At 45.7% G+C, this 17,428-nt stretch overlaps 1 protein-coding gene across 1 annotated transcript; it reads left to right on the forward strand.

Annotated features, from left to right (window-relative positions):
* Positions 1-4,424: 4,424 nt before the first annotated feature.
* Positions 4,425-13,134, forward strand: LOC132584029 (goannatyrotoxin-Vere1-like). Its single transcript, XM_060255801.1, has 4 exons — positions 4,425-4,621; positions 7,315-7,502; positions 10,951-11,034; positions 12,588-13,134. Exons 2-4 carry the CDS (start codon positions 7,315-7,317, stop codon positions 12,610-12,612), a joined length of 297 nt encoding a protein of 98 aa, XP_060111784.1. The 5' UTR covers positions 4,425-4,621; the 3' UTR covers positions 12,613-13,134.
* Positions 13,135-17,428: the final 4,294 nt, after the last annotated feature.

The raw sequence follows: 17,428 nt of genomic DNA on the forward strand, positions 1-17,428 counted from the left end.
GCAAGAGAGAGGGAGAAGGAAGCAGATGACAGCCAGTTGCTCAGGGACCTGATAGGAGACCTCCGGGGGCCTGATTCAACCAGGTGTTTGACACCCCTGATTTAAAGATTCACACCTAGCCGGTGTTTGGAAAAGCTGTAGCTCTGAGGCAGAACATCTGCTTCATAGGCAGAAGGTTCCAGCTTCAATCCCCAGCACTGTAAGGTTTTGCCCAAGTTCCTTCATGAGGCTCCTTAGGTTGGCTCAAAAGAAGCTTTAATGATGAGGCTCGAAGCAAACATTAATAGCATGTATTTGCAAGACCAGGTCTTGCCAGACAGTAGTGAATTGGCAGGCCCCTAGCAATTATAGGTTACAAAATAACAGCTCCTGTTCCCGCACCCACCAAAAGTAATTTGAATTAAAACAAAGTTCTTTCTCAGGCCTCAGTGTTCCCTCCCGTCAAGGTCGTACTCCAAATACTCTTTCCTTTCAGTTGGTTCCTATCAGCGTTACCCAGGGAGACTAGGTTAAAGCTGTCTCCCTGTGCTCCTCTTCCACCTGCAGGCCTGGAACATCCCACTACAAGAGAGCCAGTTTGGTGTAGTGGTTAAATGTGTGGACTCTTATCTGGGAGAACCAGGTATGATTCCCCACTCCTCCACTTACAGCTGCTGGAATGGCCTTGGGTTAGCCATAGCTATATCACAGGAGTTGTCCTTGAAAGGGTAGCTGCTGTGAGAGCTCTCTCAACCCCACGCACCTCACAGGGTGTCTGTTGTGGGGGGGAGAAGATATAGAAGATTGTAAGCTGCTCTGATTCTCTGATTCAGAGAGAAGGTGGGGTATAAATCTGCAGTCTTCTTCTACACACAAAATACTAAATACCTAAAATCAGTGGGGGTTAGTATTCCTGGATACAATCACAGTATGGGGTTAGTACATCATACAGAGGAAAATGCAACAACATAATAATAGATCATTAATGAGCAAGGATAATAATGCCAGAAAAACAAACAGTAGTGCCACCTCAAGCCATAACTGTCAGGGACCTGTTCCGGACAAGCATCTCCAGAAGACCCCAGAGAACCACTGCCCATCAGAATAGACAATACTGATCTTGGTAGGCCAATGGTCTGACTCTGTACAAGGAAGCTGAAATAAGGGGCTGTGGTTCGGTATATTGCCGTTGCATGCAGAAAGTCCCAGGTTCAGTCCCTAGCATCACCATCTACAAGCATCTCAGATAATAGATGGTGTGAAAGACCAGCTTGGAGAACTCCCACCTGTCCGAGTAGACAATGGTAATCTTGACAGACCAAGCATATGACTCAGTATAAGGCAATTTCATCTTGTTGTAAGTCAGACACCTGGGTCAGAACATAAGATTGAGCTATAGGAACCCAAAATCTGATTCAGTATATTTGCCAGCTCAGTCATAGCATGGCGGGCAAGACAGACGTGGATCAGATCTCCTTGCTCTTTCTCTGCCAGGGGAATGTACCATGATTAGTAGGCTTGCCAGCTTCTGAAATCAAACATTCTGTTACCTTGACAGAATGCCTGGGACCAGGGGGCAAAGCCTCAATGTGTTTGTTTGGTGCAGGGTGGATCACAACACAAAATTCATCTCTTGCAAAATTTGTCATGCAAAATTCATCTAGAAATTGTTGCTAGGTGGTGAGGCAAGAGGATGGCTGTGCCCCTTGATTGTCTGGCAACTGGCTGCAAAATGATAATTACAAAAGTCAGATGGTTTTTTTCATACAAGTTGGCATCTATGATCAGTATAAACTCTCTGCTTCCTTGTTCTGACCATCCCCCAACAGTGTGTGTGTGGGGGGGTGGTTTCCACGTGGTGCACTTTCTACTGTACAGGTAGGCAGACTGGTGTAGCAAGATCTACAGGCATTAGGTTTGATCTAACCAAAATTTTAGCTGGCGATAAAGGGAGGAAGTGGCTCTCTTGACCACCCCAAAAGAGATCATGAGATCTGCATGGACAAAAAACCAAGTGGGATTGGGTTTTGTTATAAGGAAGGAAATTAGGTGAGGCAGAACAAAAAGGTTGACTGGATCCAACCTATCAATAGGCTATTGAAATTTCCATGCAAGAAATGTGTTTGTAAAATGCTAACAAGCTTTCATCATTTTACTGTTTGGAGTTATTTATTTGTTTATTTATGCCCCATCTTTCTCTCCAGTGGGGACTCAAAGTGGACAAAGAAATGCTGGATGTCATTAAATTCATTCTTTTTTTGGCCCCAAAGTGTCCATCCAAGCCTTGTGCTTTGAGATATGATACAAGCCGGATAACAATCTGGCAGAGCCAAATTCTGACGCATGCACTGACGCTAACTGCAGATTTTCTGAACAGTGAGCATTTAAACTTGTCTTCAGATTCTGTGCCGCCTAACGCACCATTCTTTCCCCTCCAGCAGTGAATTTTTTCTGCAGCTGCTAAAAACCCACACTTTTTAAAATTGGGGTGAGAATGTCACTTGTGACAGGTGCGGGGTGGCATCCAAAGTTTTTTTTTAATATAAATTATGCCATTGCCTTATTGCAGCTGTGCAGTAGTGCCCAGCAGTCCTTCCTTTTAAATCCTCATGGTCCAGTTTTTGCACATGCATTTTAGTGCTAGTTCATTGGATGAAAGAGAAACACAAAAGGCAGGCAGGCAGGCAGGCAAAGGGTGAGGGAGCCCAATGTTGAAACAGACAAGACTAATTTTGAAACTGGCAAGCAGCTGCAATGTCCTGTTTTCCATATTGCCAAGCACTAGGGGATTCTGTGCTGTGTTATTGGCCACTGTGCAAAATGGGAAAGAGCCACATGATCTCATAATATGGGGGAACATGTTGAGTGTACAGAATGTATGGTAGAATCCAGTGACACTGGCACCGCAAGCTTTGATCATTGGCAACATGTGTGTGTGAGTGTGCATGTGTGCATCTGTGAAGAAGACTGCAGATTTATACCCCGCCCTTCTCTCTTTTTTTGGTAGAAAAAGCCCAGCAGGAACTCATTGCATATTAGGACACCCCCCACGTCACCATTGTTTCAGTGGGGATTCATTTGCATATTAGGCCACACCTTCTGACACCAAGCCAGCCAGAACTGCGTTCCTGCTCAAAAAAAAGCCCTGGCCTCAATACAGATCAGAATCATATGAACATATGAAGCTGCCTTATACTGAATCAGACCCTTGGTCCATCAAAGTCAGTATTGTCTTCTCAGACTGGCAGCGGCTCTCCAGGGTCAGGATTGATTGAATCAATCAATCAATCAATCAACCTTTAATGGCATATAGACCGATCAGAATCATACACCCCCCACGTCACCATTGTTTCAGTGGGGATTCATTTGCATATTAGGCCACACCTTCTGACACCAAGCCAGCCGGAACTGCGTTCCTGTGCGTTCCTGCTAAAAAAAAAAAAAGCCCTGGCCTCAATACAGATCAGAATCATACAGTTATCTCAAACATAGACCATATAGACCTGACAAGCGTGTTTTGGTCTTATGGCCTTCTTCAGTGGTCAAGCTTAGTTAGACACATTGGCTCCAGACATTGCAATAATATTACAGTTACTCAATATGTTTAGGTCCAAGTTGCGATTGTTTTCTAATCAATATTCATGACTAAAAGCATAGATGGCTCCTTTGAAATCACCTTCTGCCTTAGACTGGTACACATATCTGGAGTGGTAATTCAAGTGTATGTTCCTATTCTAGTTCAAAGAAAAATATTTTCCAGTGCAACATGGAGCCAATGTAACACAGTAGTGTATAGTGTACACTATACACTACTACTGCCTTGAATCATGGATCAACTCTATCCTGAATTGGCCAGAGTTTCCCAATCCAAGCTGGCCAGCCCTCCCTCACCCGCCACTGTGTTGGGTCTGGTGAGGAACACAACAGTTCCTCCTTTCTGTCTAGTCAGCCTTCTATCAGTGAGGGGGGGGGGGCTGTGTCATGAGTTGGTTGTGGGAACCTGGCCTTTTTTGATGGCTGTTTTGGCCTCTCAGATTATCACTGTCTGCATCTGTTAGCCTCATGGGCAGGGGAGATAACAGGAGAAAGCACGACGGCTACACTGTGTGGAAAAGGCCGTTTAAAACCCCCCAATCCCCTGAAACTCTCGGTTTGTCACTTCTAGTGGGTGATTGGCATTTCTGACCCTGTAAGTTTCCCTCCTCCTTTCGATCCTCTGTGGTCACCCAAAGTTTCAGTGGTTTAAGCTTCCACACTGCCTGGCTCAGGAGTGCAGCGCGTGTATTGCTCATCCACCCCACATGGGTTCATCCTGTTCTCCCTCCTGTTCCCCCCACCCTACCCCTTTGGCATGTGCGGAATAGTTTCCGTGGAGAGGCAATCAAGGTGGCCGATATAGAATGGCATTGATCAACAAATGATGGGTGAGTGAGTGAATGAATGAGTGGGGAGACAGCCAGGGAGGGGAGGAGCCTCCCCCCCCTTAATTTACCCACCAACCAAAGATATAAGCCCTCGGCTGAGGGAGAGCTTACTCACAGAGGCATCTGCCAGAGACACCTGGAAGATCACAGAAGTCTGGCTGGGTCCCATCATTCCTTTGGCATCCCAATTCCTCCTCCCGTTCTACCTCCTCATCACAGTGAGTACCTGAAGAGCTGAATCGATGCTAGAGAGCAAGTTCCTCTCTTCTGCTGAGGCAAAGTTGCAGGGGGAGGGGGGGATAAGAGAAGAAAGTGTAGCTTAATTTCTCTAAGGTGGGGACGGTTTGTGGATACCTGTGACGGCCAAAGCAAGCTCAACGGGGATTTTAAACCCAGAACTGCCACAGTTCAGTGACTGCTGGAGGTTTTTAAAAGGAAAGGGGGTGTGTGGAGGGCAGAACCCTCCCCTCAGCAATGGCTTGTCTCCCCACAGCCCCTGTTTTGAGGTACTGCTTATCTCATTGGGAAGTAACTCTGGATGAAGGGAAAAGGAGAAGGGTAGCTGGGAGGCAAAGCCAGGGAAGTGGGGGGAGAATCACTCCAGCTGTTTTAAAAACCAGGTCCCTTTTCTTTTCACCTCAGAGTTAAAACTTAGAGCTGCTGCCATCAGGGGTCTGAGAAAAAGATGTTGTAAAAATGCTGTTGAGTCTCCTTTGTTATTGTTGCACGTATCCCATGGGCATTCTGTGGCATATCTGAGGATTTATAATTTGCTTGACTTCAGCCCCAAATGGCTTAAATCCAGGGACAAAGGGTGGGGGAGGAATAACAGGACAACAGTTTCTATGGGGGGAAGTGATTCTGTAAAGAAAAGCTGCTGCTGAGGTGTTGTGGTTAGAGTTTTGGACTAGGACTGGGGAGATCTGAGTTCAAATCCCTGCTCATGGTGAAGTGAAGCTCAGTGGGTGACCTTGAGCCAGACCTCCCTCACCTTAACCGACTTCCTAGAGTAGTGAAGACAGCCTGTGTGGTGTAGGGGTTAAATATCTGGCTAGGAAGACTCCATTTTCAATGCCAATTCTGCCCTGGGTGATCTTGGACCAGTCCTGTACGGTCAGCCTAACCTACCTCACAGAGTTGTTGTGAGGATATAGCCTGTTGTAAATAGTTTTGGGTCCCCATTGGGGAGATAATTGGGGTCTATATTAAGTCAATGAATAAACAGGAGAAGGAGAGACCCATTTGGAATCCTGGAAAGAAGGATTAAAAAAAGTAAGGTATAAATAAAAGTAATACTCTCCCATGGACCATTTGCGGTTTTGGGAAATCACTGAAAGCATTCCTCAGGGTGTACACTAGCACAGCTATTCTCTCCTGCTATTAAAAAGAAAAGAAAAGATGAGAGCAAAGTTAATCTTTGTGTTTTATTGTTATGCAGCACTGATCCAGTTTGGTGTAGTGGTTAAGTGTGTGGTCTCTTATCTGGGAGAACCGGGTTTGATTCCCCACTCCTCCACTTGCACCTGCTCAAATAGCCTTTGGGTCAGCCATAGCTCTGGCAGATGTTGTCCTTGAAAGGGCAGCTGCTGTGAGAGCCCTCTCCAGCCCCACCCACCTCACAGGGTGTCTGTTGTGGGGGCGGAAGGTAAAGGAGATTGTGAGCCACTCTGAGACTCTTTGGAGTGGAGGGCGGGATATTAATCCAATATCTTCTTCTTGATCTCGGTGGTCAAATTATATGAGATGAACCACCAGACCAGGGAAGTCCAGCACAGCTTAATTTGCCCATAGTTTCTCAAGGGATGCCTCATAGGAAAGGGTACCTGCTTACCTCTCTCTGCAGTGTGCTGTTGTGTGGGGTTGGAGCCTGGGGCACCATGTGCTTCTCTCCCTTTGGGATCAGCCTTCTGTACTCTTCTATTCAGCACACTTTTACGCTGCCTTCTAAGGCACTGCCAGAAGAACTTTAAAGAGAAAGCCTAATTTCTAAGCTGAGTTTAAACGTTCTCAGGCTTAGAATGTCTAAGAATGTCTTGGAATTTTTAAAGTGGGCTTCAAGATAGAAGGTGATCATACTGTAAAGGGAGAGGGAACATTCATATTGTAAAGGGAGAGGGAACATTACAGATGCCAGAATCCAAGTGGGGCCTGGGGATCTCCCAAAATTATAGCTCATCTCCAGACTGGAGTGATCAGTTCTCTTGGAGAAAATAGATGCTTTGGAGGGTGGACTTTATGGCGCTGTATCCCACTCAGCTCTCTATCCTCCCCAGGCTCCATCCCCAAACCTCCAGGAGTTTCCCAGCCTAGAGCTGATAACTCCTCCCCCCCATCCCCTGCTGGTGGCCAGGGAAGACCTTGGAACCCTAGGGGACATGCCCATCAGGGCTGAGCCAGTCACATCCGATGTAGCAAGAGGTAGTTTTAGGAGACTGGCAGGCTGCTACCCACCGAAATTGAGAAGCAAAGTGATGTAGCCATTGGACTTACTAGAAGATTCAGGTTCAAATCCACACTCAGGCATGTAAGCTCGTGTGGGGGTGACCTTGGTCCTCTTGGCCTAATCTCCTTCACAGGGTGGTTGTTGTCAGGGTGAAACGGAGAAGAGGAGAATAATAATAATAATAATAAATTTTTATTTATATCCCACCCTCCCCGCCGAGGCACTGTAAGCCACTTTGGGTCACTCCAGAGGAGAAAAGCAGGGTATAAATATTGAAATACAAGAATAAAATTGCCTCCTAGAATGTTGTTTCACAGCCACTTTAGGTAAGGCCAAGAAGTTTCTGATGTCGACACAGTTAAAGTGGTGCTTTTGCTGCATGAAGCAGATGGGTGGTTTGGCTGAGACTGATCATCCAGCTTTTTGACAGACTTCTCCCACGGTCTTTTTTTCCGCCCTCCCTCTCAGATGGTTGCCTCTCTGAAACCCTGGCCCCTTGTGATTCCCGTGACCCTGTGCGTCTTGTTCTGCTTGGGCACTTTAGTCGACGCCTATCCTCCCAAGCCAGAGAGTCCTGGAGACGACGCTTCCCCTGAAGAAATGGCCAAATATTTCTCAGCTCTCCGGCATTACATTAACTTGGTGACAAGGCAGAGGTGCGTGGTGGGGTTGTGCTTTGGCTTAGGGGTTGGTGGTCCTGAATGTGCACAGCCAGGGCTTCTTTTTTGTAGCAGGAACTCCTTTGCATATTAGGTCAAACACACACACCCCGCCGATGTAGCCAATCCTCCTGGAGCTTACAGTAGGTTCTGTAATAACAGCCCTGTAAGCTCTTGGAGGATTGGCTACATCAGATGTGTGTTACCTAATATGCAAAGGAGTTCCTGCTACAAAAAAGCCCTGATACTTGCTGATTTTGGCTTTTGTACTTGCTTGATCTTTGGGTGGCCTTTGTGCATTTGGAAGATTTTTTTTAATGATCAAGCTCAATGTGTGTGTGTGTGTGTGTGTGGGGAGGCTTCTTCTTGACTTCTGCCTGTTTAAGCCTTCTGCTCTGCAGAACACTGAAAGAGGCAGCCAGGTGCCTTTTCCACCCATCTCAAGCATGCATCTGCAGACCACCTGGCTAAAATTTCTGAACCAGAGATGAAGGCAGTAATGGAAGGAGGTGGGAGGGATGCCAGCTTCCAGAATTTCTGCTCATCTCCAGACTACAGAGATCAGTTCCCCTGGAGAAAATGGATGCCTGGGGGGGGGGGGATTCTATGGCATTGTGCCCCACTGAGGTCCCTGTCCTCTCCAGGCTCCATCCCCAAATCTCCAAGAGTTTCCCAGCCTGGATCTGGCCACTCTACTCCCTCACCCCTGCAGGACCTGGTAATCCAAAAACAGGGGTGGCCAAACTTGCTTAATGTTAACAGCCACATAGAATAAACCTCAGATGGTGAGAGCCACAAGACAGGAAGGAAGGAAGGGTGGAAAGAAAGCAAATAGATGGGGGGAGTGAGGGGGGGATGGAGGGAGGGAGGGAGAGGTGGAAAGCAAGTTTAAATCCTTCTCCAAGCTGCCAGCTGGCTTGGCGAAGCGATTTAAAGAGACAAATGATTTCTCCAAGCTGGACACTGGGGTGTTGGGGGCTTCGAGAGCCACACAATATGTGTGAAAGAGCCACATGTGGCTTCTGAGCCATCATTTGGCCATCCCTGTCCTAGGATGTGAACACTCAGGCAGGTGGGGCAAGATTAACAGTTTAGCCCATTTTACATCTTACGTTGTCCATCGAGGAAGAAACTGCTGTGGATCCTCATGTTATAGTACATCAGTTTGCATTAAGTGTGTGCCAAATGTCAGTTTTCTTTCTCATGTAGAAAAATCTGGAAAACACCCCCCCCCCCATTTTACTCTGTTCTCTTTTTATAAATAGATGCCAAATGATCATGGCCTTTATTGAGCACAATTTTTTTATCTGTATACAACACAGTTGTGCATATTGTAACTTCAGCTTTGCAGAGACTGCAGCCTCTTAGAGAGTGATCACAGGACCATAAAACGCCCGATTAGCCACCTTCTCCATTAGTGTTGGCTGCCTGGGACAGCCCATTAGCTCTCGTCTCCTGGAAACCTAATTGAAAACCAGATCTGGGGGACATTAAAGCACAGTCACCTCTTTAGGTTCCTGCTCATACCTCCCTCTGTGCTCTTTAACTCCCTATTCTCCTCTGACCTAGTTGTGAGCTGGGCCCTTGTCTTACTAGGCCATGAAGATGTACATTGGATGCAAACAGGGAAAGCAAGAGTTTTAGGCACAATTCCTCTAACTTCCCACCTATACACTGCCACCTTTGCAAGTTCTTTCTAAGGATTCATTTACACAGCTGCAGATGATCAGCTGCTTTCCCCTTTAAGCAGGAATGCTCAAAATGTACTGAAGTCTGTCTGTATTCATGCAGCTTCTAGACTTTGGTTACTTCCCCAAATCATTTCTGGCTACTGCCTAAATGAGAGGTAACCTCCGGGACACTGATGAAGGAGGGACTTACCCTGATAGCTTCCCATGATGCATTGCCACAACATCATTTCCAGTTGGGTAGCTAGATATGACATCACCGCATTGCAGAACTCTCTAATGTTCACCCAGAACTCTATGGTAAATGCTGTAGCCTTTTATAAGAACATAAGAGAAGCCATGGTAGGTCAGGCCAATGGCCCATCCAGTCCAACACTCTGGGTGTTTTTGCACTTACGTTTTACTGGCGCGACGACCCTCCTCACGCCGGCGGATCTGCAGTGATTTCGCACTAGAAGCGCCGGCGCAGCCCATTGCGCCGGCTACTTCCGTCGCTAAGCCAGCGCAAACGTTTTCCTGCTTCTTGGCGGTTTCCGTTTGCGCTGGCTTAGCGACGGAAGTAGCCGGCGCAATGGGCTGCGCCGGCGCTTCTAGTGCGAAATCACTGCAGATCCGCCGGCGTGAGGAGGGTCGTCGCGCCAGTAAAAGGTAAGTCCGAAAACACCCTCTGTGTCACACAGTGGCAAAAAAACCCAGGTGCCATCAGGCGGTCCATCAGAAGCCCTCCCACTGTGCCCCCCCAAGCACCAAAAATACAGAGCATCACTGATCCAGACAGAGAGTTCCAACAATATGATGTGCCTAACAGCCACTGATGGATCTCTGCTCCATATATTTATCCAGTCCTTGAGCATCCTGCAGTACAGAGACACACTTTCAGTTATACGACTAGAAGTGACATCACAGCATTGCAGGATGCTGCTGCCTCCCCAATTTTCCCCTTACCTCCCCATTGGGTCCTGGCAAGAGCTGAGAAAATGTTGCTGGGGCCTTACCATGGGTGGTGGACAAATGACAATGCTAGCTGAGCTTCAGTCTCTCCTGTAGTTCATACCCTCTGCTCTGAAACCCCCCAATCTTAGTGTGATAATTCATGTGATTATATATTTTTGGCCAATGTTCCCTCTAAGCTGCAGAGTCTTGTGAGCAAAAAATTCTACTTTGTGAGCTACTGGCATTAAAGTTGAGAGCTGCTGCCTCAATTAGTGTGCTCTGGGGTCCACCTTCCTGAGCTAAGACAAAAATGTGTGAGCTGGAGGCCAAAAATCTGTGAGCTAGCTCAGGCTAACCCAGTTTAGAGGGAACACTGCTTACCACTCCAGAGCAGATGATTACTCAAGACAAACCAGAGCTTTTTTTGGTAGAAAACCCCAGCAGGAACTCATTTGCATATTAGGCCACACCTCTGGCACCAAGCCAGCCAGAACTGCGTTCCTGTGTGTTTCTACTAAAAAAAAAAAAAAGCCCTGAGACAATCCATGATGAGTCCTGGTTTGAATGAGAGCTTAGGGGATTTTTTGGGGGTGGGGGGGAGGTTGGTAATATTATAAACAGAAAAACAAACAATACAGAATGATTAATACAGCTAGAAAACAATACCCTATGTTCTGCAAAATAATCTATATAGTGTTCTATAATTAAGGGTTCCCCCAATAGAAAGGTGTGGGATGGAAACAGGAAACCAAATATCTGGGTGGCTTCTTATTCTCTCCAGAGAGGAAAGCTCTGATTGTAACCCATTCCTTTCCCACTGCAAGGTATGGCAAGAGAGCCAGCCCAGAGACCTTGATGTCAGAGCTCATTTTTGGAGACAGCAACAACGACCAAAATGGCAGATCACGGTAAGTCCCACTGAGAGCGTCTCATCCATTTTACTAGGGCGGTGTGATTCTTAACCTTTAATCTGCTACCACCTGCCAAGGAAGAAACATTTGCAAGGAACAGGGCTTTTAAAAATAAAATTAAAAAAAAAAAATTAAGGACTTGGGAGTACTCCAAACAAAGCAGTTTTGTATAGGTATATTTAGGATCCATTCATACAACATAGAGAACTTGGGCATACACTCGATGAAATCCTGAGGCCCAGCGGTCATCAGACAGCTCCTGAATACTAGATTCCTGTTTGCTGTGATCTGCTAAGAGCCAGGAAGAAAAATCAGGAATCTGGGGTTTTATCCCCAGGACAGTGTGAGCAGTATGAAACAATTCACCTCTGCTGGCTGGCAAAAGGAGTTGCCAACAATCCCAAATGTCCCTGATTTGAGTCCACCCCCAAGTGTTAAATGTCTTCACAATGTGTAGTTCACTTCTCTGGGGACTATATTCACTGCTCTGATTATCAGAAAACTTGTCCAGAACTTGTTTCTCTTTCTTCTTTGAGAGTCTGTTCTTCTTAAACAAAACTCCTTCCCCCGAGAACCACTAAGCAAACACATGAAGATGTCTTATACCAAGTCAGCCCATCTCACCCACTATTTGACTTGTTTGACTGAATGTAGCTCTACAACAGGGGTGGCCAGCAGTAGCTCTCCAGATGTTTTTTGCCTATAACTCCCATCACCCCAGCCAGCATGGCCAACGGCTGGGTCTGAAGGGAGTTGTAGGCAAAAACATCTGGAGAGCTACTGCTGGCCACCCCTGCTCTAGAAGATTCCATAGAGACAACCCCTGTTGTCTGACAGCTTTTAGCTAGATATGCTGGGATTGAACCTGGGACCTTCTACCTGTGAAGGAGAGGTTCTAATACTGAGCTTTACCTACCTAGTATTTCACAGAAAGAATTACACAAACAGAACTACCCTGAATGAACATATAACACTACCTTAAATTAATGACCATCAGTCCATCTAGCATAGTTTGACTGGAAATGGTTTACTGCGCACAGAAATGCCTTTCTCAACATCTGTGACCCCTATTTTAAACTTTTTGTTTTTTATAACATTTATATGAACTTAACTTGCTATAACAATATGATGTTTAATAATATAACAAAAAGCAACAATAAACCCTTAAGGAAATGGTGGTATAGAACAATTCTTTCAATAGAATGCTAAAAAAGAGTCCTTTTACATCACATTGAAGTGCTATCACAGTTAGCATGGTGTAGCTGCTAGGGTGTTAGAGTGGGTTCAGATCTCCACTCAACCATGACAGTGTTTATTCAGATTCCAAGCCCCAGTGCATTTCTGAAGCACAAACGGGGTAACAATGCACATAAAAGTATGCATTAAATACAGCATCATTTGCAAATCATTATTTAAGCCTTGTAGCATGCCATGAGCTAACAATGGGAATGGATGGTCTTGCCTTCAGGGCAGGTATTTGGAGCAGCTACAACATTTGCTTCTGCCATCCCATTAACTTTACGATTCTCTATTATTATTATTTTTTTTAGATTCGATGATTCGTATATGTGGTGATGACCTCCTGACTCCTTATCTGACAGCTTTGTTGGTTCCAATTCTATTGTGTCGTTTGCATTTTTTGGAAAAACAATCAAGCCTTGATGAGCTGATCCCTTTCTTTAGAGGGCCTGTCCTCTTCCTACCCTCCAATTTCCCCGCTTCCCTGGATCTGAGGCTTGGGAAAGAATCACTCTGGGTATTTTCAGACAACACCATAAACAAGGAGGTTGCGTCTCCTTTTCCCACAAGCCGAGCAGAGGGCGCTACAGAAGATCTTGGTGCCTGGGGCAAGATGGGGTGTGAGTGTTTTTGGTGGTGGCATATGTTGTACTTGTAATGGTACCTGTGTTGATTGTTAGTACAAGACTCCACTACATCTGCCCTGGGTTGATCTTTATTTTATACGTCATTTATATGTGTGTATGTGTGTGTGTGCGAACATGATTGAGAGTGTGTATGTGTATGTATATATATGTATGTATTATTTTAAATGAATTTCCTCTACATCCACAATAAACAGCAAGTTTAATGGAAAAACCTATGGCAAATTTTCCTTTTCTTCTCCCTTATGGTAACGGACTACCTAGAATGGCACAGTCTGTCAGTCCACAGCTAGGACCCAACATGGCCAAAGAAGCAGTCCTCAAGCTTTTTTATACTGAGTCAGATGATTGGTTTATAAAGGTCAGTTTTATCTACTCTGACTCGCAGTTATTCTCCAGGATCTCAGGTGGAGGTCTTTCATACTACTTGATCCTTTAACTGGAGCTGCCAGGGATCAAACCTGGGACCTTGTGCATGTCAAGTAGGTGCTCTGCCACTGAAATACATCCCCTCTTCAAAATTTTCAGACCAAGGTCTCCCTTTTAACCACCAAATTAAAGCACATGGCTTCACTAAACTGGAAGTGCATTGTAAGAAGTCATGTGACATTACAGTCACATGAAAGGAAGAAGAGGAGTCACAGTTATGATTTCACCAACGTGGAGGAGCTCTGCACTATAAGCATGCACAGGGGCTGATGGGTGAACCAATACTTGTCACAGGTAACGCTAGCTAGGTGTGATCTGAGTGGTCCCTGCAAATGACTAGAGCTTGGCTTAGCTTGCTCATGGCTGCTAAAAGCCCTCCCAGACAGTGGCCCACCAGGAACATAAGAACATAAGAGAAGCCATGTTGGATCAGGCCAATGGCCTATCCAGTCCAACACTCTGTCACACAGTGACCAAGGAACTTACCCCATAGGTTAAATGGGTAGTTTGCCGCTGAATGTATCCATTTCCTTCAGCTTTTGGCTCTCCACTTTGAGGATCTCCTTCAGTAGAAGAAGAAGAAGAAGAAGAAGATATTGAATTTATATCCCACCCTATACTCTGAATCTCAGAGTCTCAGAGAAGTCACAATCTCCTTTACCTTCCCCCCTCCCACAAAAGAAACCATGTGAGGCAGGTGGGGCTGAGAGAGCTCTTACAGCAGCTGCCCTTTCAAGGACAACTCCTACAAGAGCTATGGCTGATCCAAGGCCATTTCAGCAGTTGCAAGTAGAGGAATGGAGAGGTTCTCCCAGATAAGAGTTTTGCACTTAACCACTACACTGAACATAGTCAATGCAATGCACTTATGTGGTATCAACATGAGAAAAATGTAGGTGATTGCATTTGAAAAGGAAAAGAGGCAACAGAGATGAAAAGGAAAGGAAAGGTCCCCTGTGCAAGCACTAGTCGTTTCTGACTCTGGGGTGACGTTGCTTTCATGTTTTCACGGCAGACTTTTTACGGGGTGGTTTGCCATTGCCTTCCCCAGTCTTTTTTTACACTTCCCCCCCAGCAAGCTGGGTACTCATTTTACCGACCTCGGAAGGATGGAAGGCTGAGTCAACCTTGGGCCGGCTACCTGAATCCAGCTTCCACCAGAATCAAACTCAGGTCATGAGCAGAGAGTTCAGACCACAGTACTGCTGCTTTACCACTCTGCGCCATGGGGCCGCTCTTAACAGAAATGACCTTATCCCAAAGTGCTGTGAAACAGATTCTACAAGAAGATTCCATTGGGATGCGAATGCCCAAAACGTTTACCAATATAATTGATTAATTATATTTACGTCCTTTATATTTAGTGTTCCATCTATCTCTGAGAGGCGTACAAGAAGCTCTTTCATAGAAGCTAACTTGTTTACATAGGAGTTTGAGAGGAACAGAGCTGACCTCAGAAGTTAAGCAGAGCTGGCCTTGGTCAGTATTTGGATGAGAGATGACCAAGGAATACCAAAGTCATGTTACGGAGACAGGCAATCATAAACCACCTCTGAATGTCTCTTGCCTTAAAAACTCCATGAGTGGCTCACCATAAGTCACATGAACATGAAGCTGCCTTATACTGAACAACTACACTATGTAAATAACCTATTATAAGTAATCAGTACTATGTGCAAACGTGCCAAGTATTTGAGTAGAAAGTAATCCAAAATATTGACAGATTCACAGACTTTTAAAGAAATACAATTTCATCAATTCTGTTTCCACCATGTATAATAAATATCTATCAGCTGTAGCCTTGCTTTCAACTCATAGAATCATAGAGTTGGAAGGAACACCAAGGGTCATCGAGTCCAACCCCCTGCACAATGCAGGAAACTCACAAATACCTCCCCCTAAATTCACAGTTATCAGCATTGCTGTCAGATGGCCATCTAGCCTCTGTTTAAAAACCTCCAAGGAAGGAGAGCCCAAATAAATCTATAAAGTAGACTTTAAAAACCTTGTGTAGTTTGGCCCACAGTTTGTTTTAGGAGAAAACTGGGGCAGAAGTTCTCCCGTCACTTAATTGCTCTTCTCTTGGTAGCAGGATATTCACAATGGTTTGGCTCCCACGGAGGACTTCTCCAGGTTGTAGTGGGGACATTTTTGCCTCTTCCCCTCTGCTCCAGACTTCCAACTCCCAACCCAAGCTGTTCATTTTGCGTGTCTTCCTTATATCTTGTCAGACCATAATAAAATGTTGGGAAAGGGTTAGTTAGCTGGAGAAATATGGGATGCACATTCTAGCATCCATAGTAGGGCTGCAGTCATACACACTAAATAATGCACTTTCAATCCACTTTCAGTGCCCTTTCCAACTGGATTTTACTGTGTGAGCTGGCAAAATCCAGTTGGAAAGTGTGCTGAAAGTGGATTGAAAGTGCATTATTTAGTGTGTGTGTGATCATAGTCTTGTGGCTTCTTTGTTTCTCAGTACCTTTGTTTCTCAGTAACTGCTGCCTTTTCATGCTGTTTGGTTGAAGGCTGTCTGCTTGTGGTCTGAATAATTCCTGGTGAAATAACCCACCACCAGGAGTACCTGTGGCTTGAGAAGGAATACTGAATGGTCCTAGCAGGTATAACACAGACCATTGGTCTGCCTTGTCCACACAGACTAGCAGTGGCTCTCTAAGACCTCAGACAGAGAAGGGTCTTTCCAGAACCGGGTGCAGGGCTTTTTTTGAGCAGGAACACACAAGAATGCAGTTTCTGCAGGCTTGGCATCAGGGGTGTGTGGCCTAATATGCAAATGAGTTCCTACCAACAAAGTCCTGTGTGAAACAATGGTGATATTAGTGGGTGTGGTCTAATACACAAATGAGTTCCTGCTGGGCTTTTTCTACTAAAAAAGCCCTGACTGGGTTGAAAGTGCCATCAAGACAAAGCTGACTTATGGAAATCCCATAGTGTTTGTGTTCTCAAGGTGAGAGACAAACAGGTGTTTCGGCATTGCCTGCCTCTAGCAACCCTGAACTTCTTTGGTGGTCTCCCATCCATGCTAGGGTTGCCAATCCCCAGGTGGGGGCAGGGGATCCCCCAGTTTGGAGGCCCTCCCCCTGCTTCAGGGTCATCAGAAAGCGGGGGGAGGGGAGGGAAATGTCTGCTGGGAACTCTATTATTCCCCATGGAGCTTTATTCCCATAGAAAATCATGGTGAATTGATCTGCGGGTATCTGGGGCTCTGGGGGGGCTATTTTTGGGGGTAGAGGCACCAAATTTTCAATATAGCATCTAGTGCCTCTCCCCAAAATACCCCCCAAGTTTCAAAAAGATTGGATCAGGGGGTCCAATTCTATGAGCCCCAAAAGAAGGTGCCCCTATCCATTATTTCCTATGGAAGGAAGGAATTGAAAAGGTGTGCCGTCCCTTTAAATGTGATGGCCAGAACTCCCTTTGGAGTTCAATTATGCTTGTCACAGCCTTGACCTTGGCCCCACCCCTAATGTCTCCTGGCTCCACCCCCAAAGTCTCCTGGCTCCACCCCCAAAGTCCCCAGATATTTCTTGAATTGGACTTGGCAACCCTAATCCATGCACTAAACAGGGCTGACCTGGCTTACCTTCTGATGAGAGTGGGTTGACCTGGCCACTCAAATCAGGGCACCTAGTAGCTAAAATTCTTTTCCTGAAGCAGCCAGGGACAGCAGCCAGGGCCTTGTGCATGCAAAGCTCAGCTTCTACCATAGAGTCACAGCCCTCCTTCCGGGAGAAATACAACCAGGACCTATTTTTGTAGGAAAAGCCCAGCAGGAAGGAACTCACTAGCATATTAGGCCACCCCCCCTGATTCACCATAATTTCGAAAAAGCCCAGGAGGAACTCATTTGCATATTAGGCCACACCCCCTGATGCCAAGCCAGGCAGAACTGCGTTCTTGATTTTAAAAAGCCCTGAATACAACTTGTTGCTAGCCTACATCAGATGCATTTTTTTAAAAAAAAATTAACAGATACTTGCAATTGTTTTGTTCTTTTCTGGTAGAAAGACCCCTCAGAAAGTTTCCTCCTTGCATCTAATATCCTGGAGTGCCATCTT

The sequence above is a fragment of the Heteronotia binoei genome, chromosome 15, assembly GCF_032191835.1.
Source record: "Heteronotia binoei isolate CCM8104 ecotype False Entrance Well chromosome 15, APGP_CSIRO_Hbin_v1, whole genome shotgun sequence".
Lineage (NCBI taxonomy): Eukaryota > Metazoa > Chordata > Lepidosauria > Squamata > Gekkonidae > Heteronotia > Heteronotia binoei.

Excerpts from the sequence above, each read along its gene's own strand:
- LOC132584029 (XM_060255801.1), top strand. The coding sequence starts at position 7,315 with ATGGTTGCCTCTCTGAAACCCTGGCCCCTTGTGATTCCCGTGACCCTG. Across the intron at positions 7,503-10,950 it reads AACTTGGTGACAAGGCAGAG|GTATGGCAAGAGAGCCAGCC; the intron begins GTGCGTGGTGGG and ends TCCCACTGCAAG. Across the intron at positions 11,035-12,587 it reads GACCAAAATGGCAGATCACG|ATTCGATGATTCGTATATGT; the intron begins GTAAGTCCCACT and ends TATTTTTTTTAG.